Genomic DNA, 23,570 nt, shown 5'->3' on the forward strand with positions numbered 1-23,570 from the left:
ATTGGTGCCCTTGTGACATTGCCCCGTCCCCAAATATTTTGCTCTAGATCTGCCCCAGATAAAGTGGCCTTTGACCCTAAAAATATGACTGCTTTCAGATGCAGTCACTAAGGCTAAGAATAAGTGAAGATGAAAACGTAATGTTGGGTACCGACAAGATTGATCAGGTGGGCAGCTTCACTTACCTTGGTAGTCTTGTTAGTAAAGACGGTCGGAGCTGTGAAGATGTTAAAAGTAGAATAGCCACGACTCAGGGTATTTATTTCACAGCTAAAAAAAAGTTCAGAAGAATAGGAAGATAGGTCTGCAAACCAAGATTAGAATACTGGAAGGTACAGTGATGTCAGTGGTCAAATATGGCTGTAAAGAATGGGCGCTCCGAAAAGCGGATGAAGATTTACTAGATATTTTCCAGAGAATTGCCTGCGGATTGTTCTGGGTACCCGTCTGACTGACCGTATTTCAAACTGTAGGCTGTACGAAAATGTGGTTCAGTCCCACTTTCCAGGGCTATGATGAAAGAAAGGTTGAGATAACTAGGGCACGTTCTGCGGATGAAGGAAGATAGATTGCCGATAAATTAGGATGGAGGAAGAACGTGCGTAGCCGTGTTGACCTTAAGCGGCTTGGTGCTGTGGTGAATTGTTAGCAGTAGTAGTAGTTTCAGATACAGGACTAATGTAGGGCACAATTACTGTGGAACCTTTCTAGGGCCAAGGATCTATTAACATTCAATAAATCTACTTTACCATGGTAGATTTGGTATGATAAGCTGGAAGAATCAAAAAATTCGCTGAGTGTATTCATACACAGAATTTAAGAGAGAAAAATTGGGTTTAAATAAAACAATGGAACAACGAAAGACAAAAAAAAACAAAACAAAAACAACAAAACACCAAACTTAGATAATGAAAACCCGAATATTTCGACTCCTCATCTGGGAAACTCTATCAACAGGGAAAAAAAAAAGTTAAATTAAACTAAACACAACATATAAAGAAAAAACACATAAAAAATAACCAACAAACAACTCAAATCTAAATAACCTCCCAAATATTGCAATGACTGTAAATAGTCCAAACAAGCACACTGAAATAACAACAGATGGTCTCTCATATATTTTCAGCTTGGGAATGAGATCTAGAAAAAATATAATACTATATTTGTTTCAAAAAATTTACAGGAGGTCCAGGTTACCTGTGATTAAAATTACAAGATTAAGATTCTTTGAACTATACAGACAATCTAAGGATATATATGGCATTACATAATTTAATAAATATGTTTTTCTGATCTGTAGCCACATATAACCTTAGATTGCCTAAATAGTTAAAAAGCCTTAACCTTGTAATTTAAATAATGAATGATGACCTGGTATTTAAGTAAATTCTTTCACCGCGTACGTATATATATATATATATATATATATATATATATATATATATATATATATATATATATATATATATATATATATATATATATATATATATATATATATATATATATATATATATATATGTATATATATATATTTATATATACATGTATATATATATATATATATATATATATATATATATATATATATATATATATTGGGGGTGTTACCTAGCGTGGGGATACCATGGAGAATTTGTGGTGGGCACACCACTTGCCTGGGTGGAGAATTTAAAGTGCCGAAACCCTATAGGCGAGTGTGTATTCTCCTGATGAGCCCTTGTATTGGGTTGTTGCCTCTGAATTATTTGTCTTTACAGTTTTTATTGTTTGGTAAATGACGACTTATACTTATTGACGAAATGACTGCCTGCCCATGGATTATTCTTTATGGTTGATTGTCTATGGCTATGCTGTTTGACCTATGTGATTGTATGGATGAGTAGGGTTAAGGCCTCACTCAAGTGCTGATCTATATTAATCACTAATGTAGGAAGTCTTCCTTTTCTCCTTCTGTCTTTTTTTTTTAATATATATATATATATATATATATATATATATATATATATATATATATATATATATATATATATATATATATATGTATATATATATCTTATGTCTTTAGAGTATACACTTTTCTTCTAACAGCAGATTTCTTCGCCCATCATTTAGATTTTGGAATCGTTGTGATGATTGTTGCTGCATGTCTTCTAGCCGCAGATGTTTTCGTACTTCATTTTGTCTCAGAACTTGTAACGGAAGTGCTATTTATATTACTGTTTTTTGACTTAGGAGATTTATTAAATTTAGGCAAACATTTGGAAACCCAATAGTTGCTATTATATTTTGGTTCACTTCAGTCCTGAAGCGGCAGCGATAGGGAATCGAAGTAAGCTTGTTTTCTTAGGAGTAAAGCATTGTTTGAATTTCGTGCCTGACTAAAAAAGCAGGAAGTAGAACAACCAATAAAAGCCTAAGACAAATAGTGTTGATCAAAATTGCATTTTCTTGCGTTGATCCAGAAAATTGAATTTTCTGGTTGATCCAGACTGTCTTGACAGTAGTTTTGTCATCAAGTAATGGTGCGTGTTTACTAAAAATTCAAATACCAGAACAGAGTCAAAACTAATATTAAACAATTGTTTTATCAAATATAAGATAGAATAAAAATTTAGAATAATTTAGAATAGAAATCCCGGGTTTCTTCTTAGTAGCCTGGTTTTGTTCCAGAAACACCAGGCACAGAAGGGACATAAGTTGGAATGTAGTTTGGCTCATATTTTGAAGGATAGGTAATATAATGCGGAAGTCTGTAGTCACCATAAGGATCATGATCTACGGGTTTTGATGCTTTTCTTCCTTTGCTCTTGATTTTCATCAATTTACTCCGGTTAGCTGCACTTAATGGCACTGTTTGAGACTGTTTGACTGGGTATGGCATTGGAATTTCTTTTGGCAAGTAAACTCCAATGGACGGTAAAGCGTTCGGTGCTGGTGGATGAACAATCGGAAGATTTATGTACTGTGCAGACAGATCCATAGGGACCTCGTTTGTATGCTGGACAGAGTTTTTTTCAGCTTTCTTTGCCTGCACGAGAGGAGCAAGACCTAAAAGAAAGACAAATTTATAATATATCACTGAATGTGTTAAATTGACTGTTGAATTTGAGTAAGGAGCAACATTAAAACTTAAGAAGGACAGAAATTATTACGTATATGAGGGGGTATCTCCCTCCTCAATACTTTATGCTACGTTTTTTACGCTTAAGTTTGAACTTTGTCCCAATTCTTTAAGAATGACTCCTGAATCACAAAGGCGGTTTAATTAGAATTGAAAGTGCCTTTTAAAGCACTAAGAAACTTTTCCGTAAAAAGCGAGGTATTGAGGAGAGAGTGATCCTCCTCATATACGAAATAATTTCTGTTTGTTTTAAGTTTTGATGTTGCTCCTTACTTTCAGTTGAAAAATCTTGTTTTTTATATTTAATTTCTGATTCTTTTGTAAACAATGATGGGAAATCCGGCTCTCCCTCTGTGAAAAATGGCCTCCCCCCATGAAAACTGCTCCATGGAAAGATCCTCCAACGTCACCCTCCCCCACCCTTTACTAGAAAAATCCCCTGAAATTATACTTCCAAATAACCAATACTACATGTAAAGAATGAGCGAAGTTCATAACTTACAGCCATTCCCCTTGGGAATATGGGGGATTAACTCATCCTCAAACCCATAGCTATTATATTTTTTGACTATGCTGAAAAAATAGCCATCTAAAAATTTTGATCGGGTGACTTTTGGGGAAAAATGAGGGTTAGAGGGGGGCTAGCTTCCCTCCAATATTTTTGTCACTTAAAAATGGCACTAGAACTTTTGATTTCCGATTAAATGAGCCTTTCCCGATCTTCGAAGAAAACTGGTTCGATACGATCACCCCAGCAGAAAAAACACACACATAAAAAAAAGCACGCATCCGTGATCTTTCCTTTGGCAAAAAATACAAAATTGCACATTTTTGTGCGTTGGAATTTGAAACCTCTATAGTAGGGTTCTCTAGTGTGCTGAATCTGTTTTGGGCTGTTCCCCCCTTTTTTCAAAAAGTGGGCAAATTTTCACAGGCTCGTAACTTCCGACGGGTACCACTAAACTTGATGAGTTTTACACATTTTGAAAATGCATCAAATCTTGATTATTTTGACGTATCTATTGTCATTATGACTCTGTTTCTTAGAGTTTCGGTTACTATTGAGCCATATCGCTCCTTATTTACAGTTCGTTACAACGAACTGCTTAATAGTTAATCCTAGAATGATAAAGTTGTCCTTCACCCTAAATTTGAGTAAATTACCTAATTAATTTCTTTTGCTTACAGATACCAAGAGTCATAAAAAGATATACAAATTTATCAATCAAATTCAAGCAAATAAATCAAATTTATTTTAATATATAGAGCCCCCCCCCCCCCTGAAATCCCACCAGCAAGGTCATGGATTTAGCTGATAGAAGAGCTTTAGGAAAGGTTCTATCTTTGAATGATATTCCAGACAAACACATTCAAATGATTAATGCTATGTACGAGAAGAACATAGGTGCAGTTAAAATAGGAAATGACGTTAGTAGCTGGTTTCGTATTCAATCAGGAGTTAAGCAGGGTGGCGTCCTATCCCCATTTACATGGATTACTTTGATGGATTTTTTTCCTAGGAAAAACAGCAAAGGCAATTGGAAAACAAGGAATCAATAAACTATAGTAATCAATAAACTATAGTAGGGAAGTAAAACTCTCTTAGACTTATATTATGCTAATGATTTAAGCATCCTAGATAAAAATGTTGGTAAAATGAATGGATTTTTATATGTTTTGCGAGTTCAGGGCGCAAGAAAAGGTTTAAAATAAATGTTAAGAAGACAAGTCGCTAAGATTAGGAATAAGTGAAGGCGAAGAGGTAATGTTGGGTAATGTGAAGATCGATTAAGAGGAGAGCTTCACTCCCCACGTAAAACACCTCCCCCTCCTACCAGGAAAATTCCCCCCATACAATTCCAATCTAGTTGATATTTTTATTGTGGAAGATTCCGGGGGAAAATGTTTCTTATCGCACTTTTATTTGAAAAAGACTCATGTCTGATTGTTTTTAAAATCCTGCCAGGAATCCCCTCTTCAGTGGAAAAGTTTTCCCACAAATACATAAAATTACTATAAAAATACTATACGTAAACAATGGACAAATTTCATGAATTAAATACCTTTTCCTATGGGCTTTGGGGGGTAAGCTTATCCCCAAAGTCATAGTTACTGGACTTTTCAACTGTGCAGAACAAAACGGTCTTCTCAAAATTTTGATTGGACTACTTTGAGGAACAAAGGGGATGGAAGGGGGTTAGCTGCCCTCCAGTCTTTTTGGTCACTTAAAAAGGACACTAGAACTTTTGATTTTTGTTCGAATGAGCCCTTTCACAATATTCTAGGGCTATTGCTTCGATGTAATAACCCTTGGAAAAACAAAAAACAAACCAATAAACACGCATCTGCGATCTTTTTCCTGGGAAAAAAAGAACAAAAAATGCAAAATTCCACATTTTTGCAGATGGGACCTTGAAATTTCTATAATAGAATTCTCGAATACGCTGAGTCTGACTGTGTGGTTCTTATTACCAGTTTTTAACTTTTAGGGGGCAATTCCCCCCTTTGTCGAAAATTAATCCAATTTTCTCAGGCTCGTAGTTTTTAATGGGTAACACTAAATTTAATGAATCTTACATATTTGTAATCAGCATAATAAGCCAGTTCTTTCGGTATATCTATTGATATCACAATTCTGTTTTTTAGAGTTTCGATTACTATCGAGCTGCGTCACTCTTTACTTGCAGTTCGATACGACGAACTATTTGATTACGTCAATATTGCATGGATATGACCTATAGGTTGCACATTGTCATTGTCAAAGTTTATCAGGTACAGCAATTGGAATGATTGACGTTTCTTACATCTTATTTTTTGTAGTGATGGTCCTGATCGGGATTCAAAAGCTCAATTGAGTAATTTATCATGACCATTTTGGGTATAATTTTAATAGTAAACTTAAATTTATGTTGTTGTGAGGTTTGTGCTGCCAATGAGGGATGTGTGATTTGTATTAGTTGTTTTATTATTTATTTAGTCCTGTATTATTTTTCGTGTATTTTCGCCATTCCCTTGGACAAGTGTTTTACTTCTCGGGGTGGCTGTTAACACTTTTTATTAATTCAAAAAAAATTATTTTAGAATTTTCACACATTTTCAATGGTATAAATGCTTTTCGAGTTAAGCTTTCAAATTCTAAGTTATCGGGATGTTTCTTTCAATTTTGACAGACTATCACAAGAAAAGTTCAATAGCCAGGCCTCAAGCAAGATTTCCAAAATTACCACAATTTTAATATCCTCGTCAAAAGTATCTCAGTCTTAGCTTTTGTTCCATTCCAAGATATTGAAAGAGTGTTTGATGAACTCTGTGGCCATATCCCCCAAGGTGATAATTACGATTCTGTCTTGAGTTCCTTCAATGATACCTTCGTACTTGGCATTCAATTTCCAAACGAGGGGGTTGTATTGCCAAGATTTTTACTAGTCTTCTGGAACCACACTGAAAGTGCGTTGAATTTTGTGGCGAAAATTACAAATACCACGGAGAGTTTTCACAATGCCCTTAATGGTATGCTCATCTGCACCCATCCTATTCTTCGGAAGCTCTCTGATGGATCAAATAGTGACATTGCTATTTAACGTCTGGTGGCATCACAGGTTGCTCAACAGCAGAGTCAGAAAGATTCAAAATATAAAATACTTTCTTAGTGACTTTCAAGACGTACCCTCAGAAGGAAAAAAATGAGATACCTGAAAGGAATTGTTCATATGCAAGGGTAAAAAGATGCTTTGAATGTAAAACTACCTACAAAGACGTGCTTTTTGTATATTTCCCCCCAAGGAGAGTATTGTTAACCTTAGGAATATATCACCCTTGTATCCCAGTGTCTATGTGTCCCCCAGTGCTTTTGGTCAGACTGAAGCTTAAATAAATTTAGAAAATAAAAATATTTATAGTTTTTAAGAATTAAAAAAAATAGCAAAAAAAAAATTCGAAGTGCCCAAACACATTTTGCTCTCTGAATTCGAGTTTTTCTCTCTTTGAACAGCGTTTTTCTCTTCAGAAAACTAGCACTAATTTCAATTGTTCATTTTTTGCTCCTTTTTTTTTAAAGAATCAATTAAAAAATTCCTAACCAGACAAAAGTTGAAACAGATCTAAGCCATTTGGTGGTTGAGTTGATGGTTGTTGAGAAATGTGGTGGTTGAAATATGCAGTGGTTGAGTTATTTTAGTGGTTGAATTTTAGGTAGTTGAGTAGAGGGTGGCTGAGATATTTAGTGGTTGAGTTGATTGCGGTTGAGCTGTTTGGTGATTGAATTTAAGGTATTTGGGTTATGAGGTAGTTGAGTTGAGGGGGTTGATGTGTTTGATGGTCAATTTATGGCGGTTGAAATGATAATGATTGAGTTATGTGGGAGTAAATCAAGATTATACATTAAATGTAGAAAAAATTACTCAGTTCATAGATTTCTTGGAAGCTTTGGAGACTTCTCTCCTACTCCGTGTTTGGTATGGACATGGACTAAACCTTTAAACTGTACCAGACAGATATATACATTTTTGACCCTATAGGTGGTGGAGAGGGGTTTTAAAGACTTTTTTCTATGTGAATAAGGCTTATTAATTAAACAGGCAAAGGAGACATTTAAAGATGTTACTTCTCAATCTTTAATAGGGCTTCCCAAAGAAACATCAGAAAAAATTATCCTTCACTATCCTACCGTTCTTGCTAGTACAATACAGAATTACAGCCCTAATGAAATAAGGCATTACAATACCTGCGAGTCCTGCGAGCCCGGCAAGACCTGCTAATCCTTTCTTCTTATAGAGGTGAGCCTTTACCAGCTGAAGGAAAGATAGAGGAGAGGCTGTAGCACACTGATGTAGTGCTATTCCAAGTATCACAAAAACCTGGACGTATATAGTTAAGGTAATAAGCAAGTTCTATAGTAACCAGTGAGTTACAAGTTAAAATACCTAAACTATTTGATGTGGAATGCGTAACTGGGCATGTACCCACCTCTGGTATTGCCCCATTTCCCAAAACAAACAATAATATTTTAAGGCCTTATTTCCCTGACATAGACAAATAGCTTTAATTTTCAAAAATGTTTACTTCATAATCTTATCAGGTTAGATTAGGAGAAGAAAAAAGACGACGTTTCTTGTCTTCTTTTCACTTAAAACTAGTACGGTTTAGGCTTATAGGAATTGTTTAAGCATGCTATTCACCCCAAGAGCCTTTCAATTGGACTATAATAATTTTCAATTTCACACCAGCAGCTTAATCATATTTCGGAGTCAAAAGTGGTTTTTACGAGTCAAAAGTGATTGGAAGGCAACAAGCCACCCGTCCCACTATTTTTCCCCAAACGCATCTGATCAAACTTTTGGGATATACATTTTGTTCTAAGCAGTCCTAAGGCCGATTATCTATGCCCCTCGATTTAAAAACCCAACTTCCAACCCCGGGCCAAGGGTGGTAAGCTATGCCAGTTACCCATTGTTAGGATATAAGGCCCTTATGGGAATGCTGGTCGAATAACTCTAAAGGGGTTAAGATTTTAACATACTAACCGGGACAATGGTGGAAAATGCAAAGCGAGTCACCATGAGTTCTCACAGGAAATTTGCTGGGGTGGGTGGCAAGTGGATTTTGGTTCTCAGCAATTTTAAATGGTAATATTTCCCTTTTCCTATCTACCTACAATGTTTCAATGTATTTAAATAGATGAATACAATGTGGCTCTAAGCGTTTACTCCCTCAGAAAATAACCCATCCCCTCGAAAAATACTTCCCCATGGAAACACCTCCTCCCCAGGATATGGCCCACGGGAAAACCCTCAATCAGAAAATTCCCCCCACAGAAAATCCCCCTGGAAAATTCCCTCTCCCCTCGCCGAAAATAGTGTTTTCCAAATTTAAGAATCTTATTTGAGTTGTATTTTAAAGTTTAGTTGAGGAAAGCTTAGTCTAGTTAGAAGTAATAAGGAAAGTGAAAAAAGAGAAATTTATACACCTTAAGGATCTTAAACATTAAAAAAAAAAAAAACACAACTCGACTTTTGTACACAATTTCATCTAACACAGCCTGAATAAACTTGGTCAGTACTAGGACATTAGTATTCCCCCCCCCCTCTGTCTTAGCACCAATAATAAAGGTGTAGACTGAAAATATTCGTGGGAACTAAGAAGAACTAACTAAGAAGTCCCAAACCATTATTAAGTTTTCATCTGAAGAATCAGTGAGGCTTAGAGGATTAAGTCATTGAAACATAAAAGATCATGAAAGATCATGAAAGGGGAGATTTTACGTGCTTTGGTTCGGGGAAGCCTAGCGTGATTGATTATATTATGGTTGATAGGAGGTTATGGGAAAATTGTTTGGATTTTTATGTTATGGATGTTGTAGGATCAGACCACCAGCCAATAGAGGTAGTCATGAAGTCAGGACAGGCGAAGAAATGGATGAATGAGATAGAGGGTGAGAGATATAGTTGGAGGAATGAGGGAAAGATGGAAGATAAGGGTAGGAAGGTAATGAAACATCAGATTAGGGTAGATTGTATGGAGGAAAACCGTTTGAAAAAATTGTTGGAAAGTGAACAGATGCAGAAAAGGGCGGAGGAATGCATATATATACTGGGAGAAGGGAAGTTAGAAGAAGCCGTGCAAGAAATATCAGAGGAAGTATATCAGAAATGCAGTGGAATATCAAATAACAAGGAGATGGTGAGAAATACAAACGAATTCTTTGATGAGGATTGTCGGAGGCTGAAAGTAAACCTTATTCAACTTCTCAGGAAAGTGAAAGGAGCACTAAATGACCAGGAAATGAATAAACACTTATCGGAGTACCGAACAGAGAGAAAAATCTACAAGAGGTTAATAAAAATGGGAAAAAAACAAGTAGAAGAGATTAGGGCTATAAAGATCAGCGAGGAATACTTGTCAAAAGACCCAAAACAGTTTTGGAGTGAAGTAAGGCGGGAATTCAAGGCCAACGACAAACACATACCTCCAGCTGAGTCGTGGAAAACATACCTGGAGCAGGACACTAGCAAAAGGGAGCAATATGGAGACGGTATAGGGAGTTTAGCAGAGGAGCTACGAGAGCAGAATGGTTTCCCCTTAAGACAAGAGGATTATAGTCTATTAGAACCGATCAAGGTAGAGGAAGTTTGTGCAAGCCTAAAAGGAATGAAGGGCTCTTCGGCGCCGGGGGTGGATGGAATACCAGCAAAGATTTGGAAAATGGGAAAAACAGTTCTAGTACCAGTTTTAGCAGCAGTTTTCAGTTTTGTGACTGAAAAAAGGAAATGGCCTGATCAGTGGAATTTGTCAGTAGGAATACCAATTTTCAAAAAAGGTAACAGACAGGATCATAGTAATTATAGAATAATTAGTTTAGGAAATGTGGTGAGTAAGATTTTCTGCAAGGTTATAAACTCAAGATTAGGGAAGTGGTTGGAGGTAAAGGAACTGCTATCCCCTTTTCAGGTAGGGTTTAGAAAAAATCATAGTGCATTATATCGTATTTTTACTTTGAGAATTATGGTAGAGAAGTATAGGAAAGGAAAAGGGGGGAGGTTATATGCAGCTTTTTTAGACCTGAAAGGAGCATATGATAATGTCAATAGGAACCTGTTAATGTTAAACCTGTTATCTTTAGGACTGCCTCACTATTTCGTATTGTTGCTGTGCAAAATGTATAAGTACGTGAAGTTAGTAGTGAAAGTGGCGGGAAAGTGCTCAACTCCGGTGCAATCTTTATTGGGACTAAAGCAGGGATGTGTGCTGTCACCAAAATTGTTTAGCCTTTATTTAAATGATGCCAATGAATTTTTCGTTAAGAATAATGCACCAATGTTATCGATAGATTTGCTTAAACTGTGCTTGCTACTATTTGCTGACGACATCGTATTACTGGCTGAAACAAGGAGAAACTGCAGCAATTATTAGAGATTACGGAGGTTTATTTGGAAGAGAAGAAGTTAATCCTGAACACATCGAAGTCAGTGGTGATGGTATTTGGTCGTAAAGCCATGGAAAGTGAAGATGTGAATTTTTTCTTTAAAGGTGAAACTATACCAGTGAATAATGAATTTGTTTATCTTGGGGTAAAGTTTACTAGTAATGGGCAATTCAGTGGGCATCTGGATCTAGCGAATGCAAGGGGGAGGTATATTAGCGGTGAAATAGCGAGGAGTAGTCTTAGACGGGTGAGAGATATTAGAGTACATACTCCTTTGGGTATCTTACCCCCCTCCCTAAGCAAAAATCTGCCAATTCTCCTTAATAATAGATTACTGCATCATGAAAAAAACCACTTCAGTTAAATAAATGATTAGAATAAACGCCAAAAACATTTTTGTGCAATAAGAAGAGAAGTGTCACCTTGCAGCGCCCTTGTGGATATTGCCCACATTTTTCCACGGGGAAAAATGTGGACAGACAATTTGATCTTCGCTGGAAATTGTTCCCAAAAAATTCCTCCCTGCTGAAAATTCTCATAGACCCCCCCCCTCCCTTGCAGAACACTCCTCCATGAAAAATGTCTGTATGTTTCTCAATAACAAATGTTATCTGTAAGTATCAGACAAATTACAAAACTTAAAATAGCACTCAAACTTCTACAATAGGGTTCTCTGATTTTTGTGCAGTTATGAAGGGAGGGATATATCTCAAAGGGTGCATTGTAATCCCAAAATATGCCAGCTCTCGTTAAGCCATCAAATAAATAAAAATTTAGTTCTAAAATAGAAACGAGAGGAGGATGAAGTAGAAATTGGTTTATATTTGATGTATATTAGCGAAAAGCAGTATTGATTACCGTTTGATATATTGATGGTAATAATAATAATAATATTAATAATAATAATAATAATAATAATCCCTAGGTCCATTACCAGGATTTTTGCTTAGGAAGGGGACAAAATAGCCTTTAAAAACGCATCAGAAATGTGAAATAATATTTACTCCAGTGGCAGATCCAGGGGGCACGCCCCCCTGACTTAGTGGTAGATTGGTGATTGGGGCCACTTGCTCTGGTTTGGGTTAGGACGAAAGTTATTTTTTTTGTAATTGGTTTTTAATAGTTGATTTTTTAATAAGTTTTTAATTATTCAGCCTGTTTCTTTTTGCAAACAAGTTCGAAACATGATTTTAGTTACTTTGTGCAGTCTCTGTTTGATTTTACTAATGACGCAAACCACCAAAAAGTATTTAATTAAATTAAGGTTCATCAAGGGAATTTGTCCATATTACCACAAAAGCCAACTGGGAGGCAAAAATCTTCATTTCGTAATAACAAGGAGGGGAAATTAAAAATCCTAACTTCTATATCCTGTTGAAATGATATTTCAGGATTTTGCTGTCACAACAGGGCTGAAAAGCAAAATATTTACTTCTCTATTCTGTCCAAAATTTATTTTTGAGTCTTGCTATGGCACTGAGGTGAAGAAATTGATATCATTATTTATTTTTTTTTGGCTGTCTGTTTTGGCTTTTTGGGTTTGCCTTTTCTGCAAAGCAGAGTGGTTTTTACAACCTTGTTGTTTTCTAGCGGATTTGTATAATAGAAAGTAAATTTATGAGAAGTGCAAAAATTATTAATTTAAGTTTTGGATTTTGGTGAGCGAATGGTGGCCCCTTTACTGCCTAATTTAATCAAATTAAAGCTCTGTATTATATGACATGTCACCCCCTCTCTTGATCCTAAAACATTAAAATAAGAACTTTTGAACTTCAAAATAAAAGTTCCTATAAGCATGGACTTAAAAGTAAGTCTATGAGTCCAAATACTTTTTTAAAGGTCGGAGTAATCATTTCAGAAGAATTGATTTTTGAAAAATCGTTTATGAAAGAAAGCAAATAATTATGTGTTTTTTTCTAGATAGCAGATGAGTCTCGGAATTATCAGTTCGAACCAGTGGAATGACATCAATTTTTTTTTCGAACAGTTCCTAATAAATGTTGATAAAAAGTGGAAATTCACACAACTTGAGTTAACCATGGAAATGTAATGCAATTACAATATTGCTTCAGCATTTCCCACCTTCTCAATACCAACCAGTCACAAAATATTCAATTTTTATTCAACTTATTCAAAAAAAACATAACACCAATAATAATAAAGATCCTTAAATAAAGATCCAATAATATAGTTATATGTTTGTATAAGGGTTGCACATATTTGTCCATAAGATGGTCTAAACTCCCGTAGATACCGATGAGGATTTTTATGCTTATTTGGATACATGCCATCCAATCATTTTTCTACAATTAGAGGTTCATAAATCATTTTTTTACAGGACAATCCTCTTACTTAATGCTAAATCTAAGTCAATTTTCAGATTCTTATTTTTGTGCTTAACACACATATCAAGATGTAACGTTTGAATCGAATATCTGAAAATATCAAGATTAGAAAAAAAAAATTAATTAGAAATCTCCGCAGATTGAAACCCTGAGAAACTAAATCACCAATCTATACCTATCAAATACAAATATAATAAACACATAATTATTTGTTTTTAAGGAGCATTTCGACTCATTTACTTAGTTTGAAGCTCATACCTACATGCATCTTTATTACAGTTTATATTTTTCTGACGATTTTGGTCTTTATGCGAATATTTTTGGATAAATAGAGGGGAAATAGTAACAAAGAGCTCTAAACTGACAGGACTCTAGACTGACAGGAGTAGCCATTATAAACGTTCACCGAAATATTGAGGTAGACATAGACTGTGTAATAAATAGATATGGCGGGAGTGGAAATAGAGAGATCGACTATTCCTTATAAAATTGTGAATTCTGGAATTTAAGCGAAATATATCGAACTTTGAAAACTGGAAAGATACGCTACGTTGTTATGAAAAGTGAAATTTTTATTAGTACATTTTGAGATTTCTTCAAAGTTGACACGGTTTATTAAAACACTATTTTTATAAAGAAACAGTGATTATTAAATGCTTTATTGTCTGTACTTAAAGCCCTCGTTTTAACCGTCTTCTATGCACTTCTGTCTCTTCGTTCTGTTTTTATTGTTACATCCCTAAAAGAACTAGTATTTAATGTTTAATATATCTTTTACGAATATACAAGTTGTATCTTTATTCTCATTTCCTTCTCTTCATTATTATCATACTTACTAAGCGATGCCGCAAAGTTAAGCGACATGCTAAAGGATTTAACCTATACAAATTGTCGCAAAGAGTGAATGACCCCAAAAGTTGGTTCAAGACCATTTTTTTTTTTACAATAAAAAGCTTAACTCACTCGCTATAATGGTCAGAAGTGAAAAGGTAAAAAATAATGTAGAAAATATTAAATATCATATCTTTTTTTATGACGGACAGCTTTTTTTATGGCGGGGTTATTTTTATAGCTTACTATTTTTTGTATCAATATTTTTATACCATTTTAATTTCAACAGATTTATTAGAACTTTGGCCCTCACCAGATTTTACATTAAATTTACGACAATTTCCTCTCCCTAGCTACGACACATAATTGTCGAGGTTCCCTTTAAATTAAGGGTATTTCTTTGTTAGCAAGTTTATTGAAGCAACCTAATATGCCCCCCCTCTAGAAATACTGTATCCGCCCCTTATCTACTCCCTTATGATTTCTGCGAATACTTCTGGTCTTCTGTTATTAAGAAAGTAAAGAGTAACATAAAACCCCAAAATAAGCATAATTTATGCCGTATACGAGGGGGACTGTCCTTTCCGCATCTAAACCTCTACCTCATGGTTGAAAAATTTCGGAGTGTGCTTATTAGATCAGAAATTTGAGAGTTCTAGTCCTATTTTGTCTAACATGATTGGAGACCAACCAGGCGCGTGTGGGTGGTATTTTCCTGGGTGGTATTTTCCGATAATTTTCCGTGGGGGTGTTTTACACAGAGGTATATTTTCGGGGGTGGGAGGGTATTTTATTTTCCTGGGAGATATCTTCTGCGGGGGTATTTTCTGTGGTGGGGGGTATTTTCCAGTGGAATATTTTGCGTGAGATATTTTCCGCGAGGGGGTATTTTCCAGAGGGTATTTTCCGGGCGGGAGTTTTTTTGGGGGGTGAGAATTTTTCTAAGGGCTATTGTCAAAGGGGTACTTTCCGTGCGAGGGAGTATTTTCCTGAGGGCATTTCCAAGGGAGATGAACGCCACTCACCATACAATCCGCCGTATTGAAACATCAAATAACCCAATGGTAAAGGTTGTGATAGCTTCTACCGCATAGAAAATCAAAAGTGACGCAGAATTTCTAATTATATGAACAATAATACCCCTTTCCATTCACTGGAAATTTTGAAGTTAAAGTAATATTTAGGACTTTCTTAACAAAACTATTGTTCATCGAAAATTTTGACCAGATATTCAAATTCTTTCCCAAATTTTAATTACGATTTGATTTTAATTCTTAAGCAGAAAAACTGAAAAAATGGGACACAACCAGTCAAACTATAATTATAGATATATATCAATTATCAGTAAGAAATTGGAGATTTGTAGAGATATTACCCCACATCATATCTTTGGAAGGCCTGGGCGTGATTTGAAAAACGATAAGAAACCAAATAAAAAAAGATTTTTCAACTGAATGTACGAAGCAAACTTAAAACTTGAAACTAACAGAATTCATTCTGATTACACTAGCGTTCACTCTTTACTCTTTGCGCTAACGTTCTGCTTTTTGTTTCGATTCCTTAAGAATGACTTTTGAACCTCAAGGGCTTTTGATTCAGAATAAGAAACTTTATGGAAGCTCTAAAAATAAATTTAGCGTAACAAGCTCGGTGTTGTCAAAAGCAGCCAATTAGCCCCCGAATTACATGCAATAATTTCTGTTCCTTGTAAATTTTATTAGGTTTTTTCCGTTGAAAGAAATTGTGATTTTTTTTATTTGATAGTCAAAAGAAGACACTTGAGTTTCATTGGTGAATAAAGTCCAAAAATAAAAAAAAAATAATATCAGTAATATTGGGGTTCGGCACATGTTAACAAGTTCAAAGTAGATAGTGATTGATATTTTAACTGCACCTAATGTTTTTTTTTAAACAAACTGCCTAGTTTTATTTTGGATGGTTCATTCTCGTAATTCAATAAAGTGAAAACAATAGCATTACCAATGTACTCCTTACCTACCGTTCATTATCATGAATGGTTTGTTTATTTGTAAAAGAGTAGGTTAAACAAAATCTGTATTTGTGAAGATACTGAAGTCAACTTCGGTGTCTTTTCCTGGCTAGTCTTTATCAGGTAGAACAATGTAAAAAAGGGAAAATAAAAGAAGTATGGGAGACTAAGAATGCCTCCTTTTTCAAAAAGTAAAGACAGGTCACGCCTTTTAAATTTTATAGGAAGAATCTTAAATGATTTGAGGTAATGGAGATACAGGAGTCTCCCTTCATTATTCCAGAAGGATTTAATGAGGGCACAGTGTTTCTTGATTGAAGTAAAGAGTGGAAATTCGCAAATAAATAAAAAAAACAAAAACATTATCACTACTCCGTCCATAAAACATATTATCCATAAAACCAGCGTAAACAAACCAGCGTAAAATATATATATTTATATATATATATATATATATATATATATATATATATATATATATATATATATATATATATATATATACATATATATATATATATATATATATATATATATATATATATATATATATATATATATATATATATATATATATATACATATATACATATATACATATATATATATATATATATATATATATATATATATATATATATATATATATATATATATATATATATATATATACTAGCTGTTGGGGTGGCGCTTCGCGCCACCCCAACACCTAGTTGGTGGGGGCGCTTCGCGCCCCCCCCCAAGCCCCCCCGCGTGCGTAAGTCGTTACGCGCCATAATAGTTACGCGCCATTGTAGTTGTGTCCCTATGTCCCACCTGTGAATATAGATAGATATATATATATATATATATATATATATATATATATATATATATATATATATATATATATATATATATATATATATATATATATATATATATATATATATATATATATATATATATATATATGGTTTTAACTACGTAAAACTTGCGAATATACAACATTCTTTGCTGTCCCATTGTCTTTGCATATAAATAGATTGTCAGGTTTACCGACTCTTGAACATGCAACATATAATGGTCCATGGGAAAACAATCTGTATTCAGATCTATACCTCATGATTCTAATGATTGCCCTTGAGCTTTGTTGATGGTGATTGCTAATCGACCATTCCCTGTCCCGGTGTCCCGGTCGTCATTTACATCCCCCTGTTTCCCCCGGTGTCCCCGTTGTAGTTGTGTCCCTGTGTCCCGGTCGTCATTTATATTCCCTGTGTCCCGGTCGTCATTTGTATCCCGGTGTCCCGGTCTGTATATACATTCGTTTTTTAGTTTTGTTTTTCTCTTTTATTTTTTTCCTTTTTTTTTCTTTTTTAGCTTATTTAGATTTTTAGATTTTTTAGTTTTTTTATTAGTTTTTAGTTTTTTTTTCTTTTTAGTTTTTTTGTCCCGGTCGTCATTTATATCCCCCTGTTTCCCCCGGTGTCCCCGTTGTAGTTGTGTCCCTGTGTCCCGGTCGTCATTTATATTCCCTGTGTCCCGGTCGTCATTTGTATCCCGGTGTACCGGTCTGTATGTACATTCGTTTTTTAGTTTTGTTTTTCTCCTTTATTTTTTTCCTTTTTTTTCTTTTTTATTTTATTTAGATTTTTAGATTTTTTAGTTTTTTTATTAGTTTTTAGTTTTTTTTTCTTTTTAGTTTTTTTGTAGTTTTTACCTTCTTTTTAGTTTTGTTAATTTTTTTTTTTACTTATGTCCTGGTCGTCATTTATACTCCCTGTTTCCCGGTGCTTTGTTGATTGCTAATCGAACATTCCTTTTGTCCTGGTCGCTTTCTCTTTGAGTGTCGTCATTTATTTTTTTCTTTTTTAGTTCTTTTAGTTTTTACCTTTTTTAGTTTTTTTAGTTTTTTAGATGAAAATTTTTTTTAGTTTTTTCCTTTTTTTCTTTTTATTTTTTTATTGGTTTTTACCTTTATGTTAGCTTATTTTTCAGTTTTTTCCTTTTTTTTTAGTTTTTTTTATTTTTTATTTTTTTTAGTTTTTTACCTTTTTTTAGTTTTTTTAGTTTTTTTAGTTTTTTTAGTTTTTTAGCTTTTTTACTTTTTTTATTAGTTTTTAGTTTTTTTGTAGTTTTTGCCTTTTTTTAGTTTTTTCAGTTTTTTTTTAGTTTTTTATTGGTTTTTACCTTTATTTTAGCTTATTTTTCAGTTTTTTCCTTTTTTTTAGTTTTTTTTAGTTTTTAGTTTTTTTAGTTTTTTACCTTTTTTTAGTTTTTTTAGTTTTTTTAGTTTTTTAGCTTTTTTATTTTTTTTATTAGTTTTTAGTTTTTTTTGTAGTTTTTGCCTTTTTTTTAGTTTTTTTAGTTTTTTAGCTTTTTTATTAGTTTTTAGTTTTTTTTGTAGTTTTTGCCTTTTTTTAGTTTTTTTAGTTTTTTAGCTTTTTTATTTTTTTTATTAGTTTTTAGTTTTTTTTGTAGTTTTTGCCTTTTTTTAGTTTTTTCAGTTTTGACGTCACCTGATCCAGTTTTTTCAGGTGACGTCACCTGATCCACGATCCACAGATCCACAGACAACTTATTTTTACATATATAGATAGTTTTTTTTTTTACTTATGTCCTGGTCGTCATTTATACTCCCTGTGTCCCGGTGCTTTGTTGATTGCTAATCGAACATTCCTTTTGTCCTGGTCGCTTTCTCTTTGAGTTTTGTCATTTATTTTTTTCTTTTTTAGTTCTTTTAGTTTTTACCTTTTTGAGTTTTTTTTAGTTTTTTAGATGAAAATTTTTTTTAGTTTTTTCCTTTTTTTCTTTTTAGTTTTTTATTGGTTTTTACCTTTATTTTAGCTTGTTTTTCAGTTTTTTCCTTTTTTTTAGTTTTTTTTTATTTTTTATTTTTTTTAGTTTTTTACCTTTTTTTAGTTTTTTTAGTTTTTTTAGTTTTTTAGCTTTTTTACTTTTTTTATTAGTTTTTAGTTTTTTTTTGTAGTTTTTGCCTTTTTTAGTTTTTTCGTTTTTTTTTTTTAGTTTTTTATTGGTTTTTACCTTTATTTTAGCTTATTTTTCAGTTTTTTCCTTTTTTTTTAGTTTTTTTTAGTTTTTAGTTTTTTTAGTTTTTTACCTTTTTTTAGTTTTTTTAGTTTTTTAGTTTTTTAGCTTTTTTATTTTTTTTATTAGTTTTTAGTTTTTTTTGTAGTTTTTGCCTTTTTTTAGTTTTTTTTAGTTTTTTAGCTTTTTTATTAGTTTTTAGTTTTTTGTAGTTTTTGCCTTTTTTTAGTTTTTTTTAGTTTTTTAGCTTTTTTATTTTTTTTATTAGTTTTTAGTTTTTTTTGTAGTTTTTGCCTTTTTTTAGTTTTTTCAGTTTTGACGTCACCTGATCCAGTTTTTTCAGGTGACGTCACCTGATCCATCCACAGACAGACAGACAACTTATTTTTTTATATATCTATATATATAAAAATAAGTTGTCTGTCTGTGTGTCTGTGGGTCAGGTGACGTCATGTTTCTGTGTCGGCTGACGTCATGAACTTAGTTGTCGTCATTTTTGCTATGACGGTGACGTCATTAAAGATATGTAAGACATATATGTTCACGTAGAAATCTATTAATGTTTAAGTTAAAATGACTGATGAACTTACAATGGCAAAAGCCAATGAAAAAGCGCAAAGAGTCTATGCCAAAAAACTTGCTGCTGATAGAGAAAGTCAGAAAAGAAAGCGTGCCGAGGAATCAAAAGAACAGCAAGGAAACAGGCTTGAGGCTAAAGAACGCAAAACCGCGCAGTTAGATGAAGATCCACCTGGACAGTGAGAGTCAAAACATATCAAAACTGAAAATGATAGCGATGATGATTGGGTTTGCGATTTCGACTTGGATAAGGTCATCAATGCCTACCAGATTTTAGTTAAAAAAACAAAGGTTCTGCGATATGTATTTCATAGTGAAGCTGAAAAATAAAGAAGAAAAAGAAAGCTGAAAAAAGAAAAAATGTAAAAGACTAAAAAATACTAAAAAAAAAACACTCAAAGAGAAATTACAGACCAGGATACAAATGACGACCAGGACAGAGGGAATATAAATAACGACCGGGACACTCAAAGAGAAATTACAGACTGGGATACCGGGACACAAATGACGACCGGGACACAGGGAATATAAATGACGACCAGGACACAGGTATTTAAGAATATCATTCAAAGACAAATTTTTAATTGTAAGAAGATCATTGAAAGAAAAATTTCTAATTGTAAAATGACTGAAGAACCTACGATGGCAACGGTACCACCATCAAAGTAGATAACCAGTGGGTTGTTCCATATTCCCCATTATTATCAAAAACATCTAATGCACACATAAACGTTGAATACTGTAACTCCGTAAAGGCAATCAAATAAATACGTCAACAAAGGCAGTGACATGGCAGTTTTTGGCTTGCAGCCCGAAATCAAAGATTTCGACGAAATCGTACAATATCTGGCTGGAAGATACATAAGCAGTAATGAAGCTGTTTGGCAAATTCTTTCATTTCCGATACATGAACGTAGTCCAGCTGTTGTTCACTTAGCAGTACATTTACAGAATGGTCAACGTGTTTATTTCTCGGAAACCAATGTGCAACAAAGAGCCCTGAATCCACCGGATACAAAATTAACAGCTTTTTTTTTGCTTTGCAAAAATGATTCTTTTGAAAAAAAAACTGCTGTATACTGAAGTGCCTTCGTATTACACGTGGAATACTAAAAATAAAGTATTTGAACGTCGAAAACAGGGTAAGTCAGTCGACGGCCAACCTACCATCTTCAAAGATACCACGATAGGAAGACTCTACACTGTTCACCCCAATCAACATGAATGCTTCTTTCTACGCCTGCTTTTGGTGAATGTACCCAGTCCGACATCCTTTGAGTATTTGAGAACTGTAAACGGTACTATACATGATACTTACCGTAGTGCATGCCAAGCACTGAATTTATTGGAGAATGACCAACACTGGGATAACGGCATCAATGACGCGTGCGAAACGTCAACCCCAAGTCAAATTCGTGCATTGTTTGGCATCATTTTAACAACTTGCTCTCCATCAGCTCCTACAGAGTTATGGGAAAAATATAAGTCAAAAATGTCCGAAGATATACTCCATCGAAAACAGTTAGAGACGTCAGATATGACTTTTGATTTTACATCAGAAATTTATAACTTCACTTTAGTTATTATAGAAGATTTGTGCGTACGTATGGCAAACAAACCTCTTCAGGATTTGGGAATGCCTTCACCTAACCGTATCGCTGCTGTTTCAACATGTGTAGAATTGGATCGTGAACAAAGTTACAGTACGAGTGATCTATTGTCGTATGTACAAAATAACATTTCCAAGTTAACGTCGGAATAAAAAGACATTTATGATACGATAGACTCAATTTCAGGAAGTATACAACTACCTGCTGATTTCTGTAATTTAGTGACGTTCAAAAATGAATTGATTGAAAAAGTATTTCCGAATATTCTAAAAAATTATAAAAATAATAAATGGCTAAGTGAAAGAGCGATTCTCGCACCCAAAAATATAGACGCCCACGAAATCAACAATATTGTTTTGACCAAGATTCGAGACCAGGCAGTCCTTTACAAGTCAGTCAACACAGTTTTGGAACCAAATGGAGCGGTTAATTATCCATCTGAATTTTTAAATTCCATAGATCTTTCAGGGTTTCCACCACACGTGCTACAACTAAAAATAGGCGTACCAATAATACTTTTAAGAAATATCAACCCACCAAAGCTTTGCAATGGCACGCGACTTGCCGTAAAAAAAACAATGGAAAACCTAATAGAGGCCACAATCTTGACTGGGCCTTTTGAGGGTGAGGCTGTTCTTATTCCTCGCATTCCCATGATTCCAACGGATCTGCCTTTTCAATTTAAAAGATTGTAATTCCCAATTCGATTAGCATTTGCAATCACCATTAACAAAGCTCAAGGTCAATCATTAGAAAAATGTGGTATAGATCTTAATACTGATTGTTTTTCCCATGGACAATTGTACGTTGCATGTTCGAGGGTCGGTAAACCTGACAATCTATTTATATGCTGCGACAATTGGACAGCAAAGAATGTTGTATATTCGCAAGTTTTACGCAGTTAATTTGTATTGTATCTATCTATCTATATAAAAACGAGTTGTGTGTATGCATGTTTGTTTGTTTGTAAAAAGAGCGTTTGCATATGACGTCATTATTAGTACATACAGCTTTGTATATGCACAGACAATGGGAAAGCCAAGAATGTTGTATATTCGCAATTTTTACTTAGTTTAACTCCTGCAGACGAAATGAATGCTTGCCTGAAAAATTCTAATTTATGGGCACACGTAAAAATATTAAAATTAACTACAAATATGCGTGTCCGATTGCAAAACGATGACTCTGGTCAAACATTTTCAGATCAATTGCTGGCAATTGGAAACGGAAAGCTCCCAGTAGTGGGAAAGCCAAAAATGTTGTATATTTGCAATTTTTACGTAGTTTGAAACACATATATAAATCTATCTATATTCACAGGTGGAACACAGGGACACAACTACAATGGCGCGTAACTAATATGGCGCGTAACGACTTACGCGCGCGGGGGGGCTTGGGGGGCGCGAAGCGCCCCACCAACTAGGTGTTGGGGTGGCGCGAAGCGCCACCCCAACAGCTAGTATATATATATATATATATATATGTATGTATTGTGTGTATATTATTATACACAAAATATCATTATACACACCGAGTGTAAATATTACAACAAAAATAACTTACGAATTTATTAAGATCCATTTCATCGACCAGATCTGGTGAACTTTAAACACTTACGCAATTAAAAGCACACCTCTCGCTAAGTATTGCTCTGGAGCAAGTTTATTCAATCCCAAACATCATTCAAGCCTTTATCCAAGAACCTTGTGTGTAACGGTATTTTTGATGTAAATGTATACAACCTGGTGACCTCGTACCTGATTAAAGGTCAGCAACCCGGTTTGTAGACTTTAGGCTGTTTTGTCTGCTTCAGTGTTTTTGTCTACTGTCTGCGTCATGAGTGCTACCGCCATAAAATTAAACATGTTTATGATAGAACCTTCTGACCTTTTCTCTTTTACAAACGTGTGCGAAATTTGTTTTGAAAACAGAGGGCTGTCAAAAATTCACACAACCCTCCCTCACGCAAAAAAGGTTAAATTTAACTCTTTTCAATGAAATACAGACATTGCCTATACCGAATGCTGTTTTAGGGTCCGGTGAACGGCGTCTAATTAAAAGCCACGGTATTTAGAATGCTTTCCTCCGCCTCAATTATTCTTGTCTGCTGATTAAATTAAAAAAAAAAAATTTAACTGAA

At 34.1% G+C, this 23,570-nt stretch overlaps 1 protein-coding gene across 1 annotated transcript; it reads right to left on the reverse strand.

The window, feature by feature from the left end:
- Window positions 1–2,615: 2,615 nt before the first annotated feature.
- LOC136028623 (uncharacterized) lies at window positions 2,616–23,119 on the reverse strand. Its single transcript, XM_065706455.1, has 3 exons — window positions 22,994–23,119; window positions 7,848–7,980; window positions 2,616–3,051 (listed from the first exon to the last, which is right to left on the reverse strand). Exons 1-3 carry the CDS (start codon window positions 23,009–23,011, stop codon window positions 2,651–2,653), a joined length of 552 nt encoding a protein of 183 aa, XP_065562527.1. The 5' UTR covers window positions 23,012–23,119; the 3' UTR covers window positions 2,616–2,650.
- Window positions 23,120–23,570: the final 451 nt, after the last annotated feature.

This window comes from Artemia franciscana, chromosome 7 (assembly GCF_032884065.1).
Source record: "Artemia franciscana chromosome 7, ASM3288406v1, whole genome shotgun sequence".
Taxonomy (NCBI): Eukaryota; Metazoa; Arthropoda; class Branchiopoda; order Anostraca; family Artemiidae; genus Artemia; species Artemia franciscana.

Excerpts from the sequence above, each read along its gene's own strand:
- LOC136028623 (XM_065706455.1), bottom strand. Across the intron at positions 3,052-7,847 it reads CGGGCTCGCAGGACTCGCAG|GTCTTGCTCCTCTCGTGCAG; the intron begins GTATTGTAATGC and ends TCTTTCTTTTAG.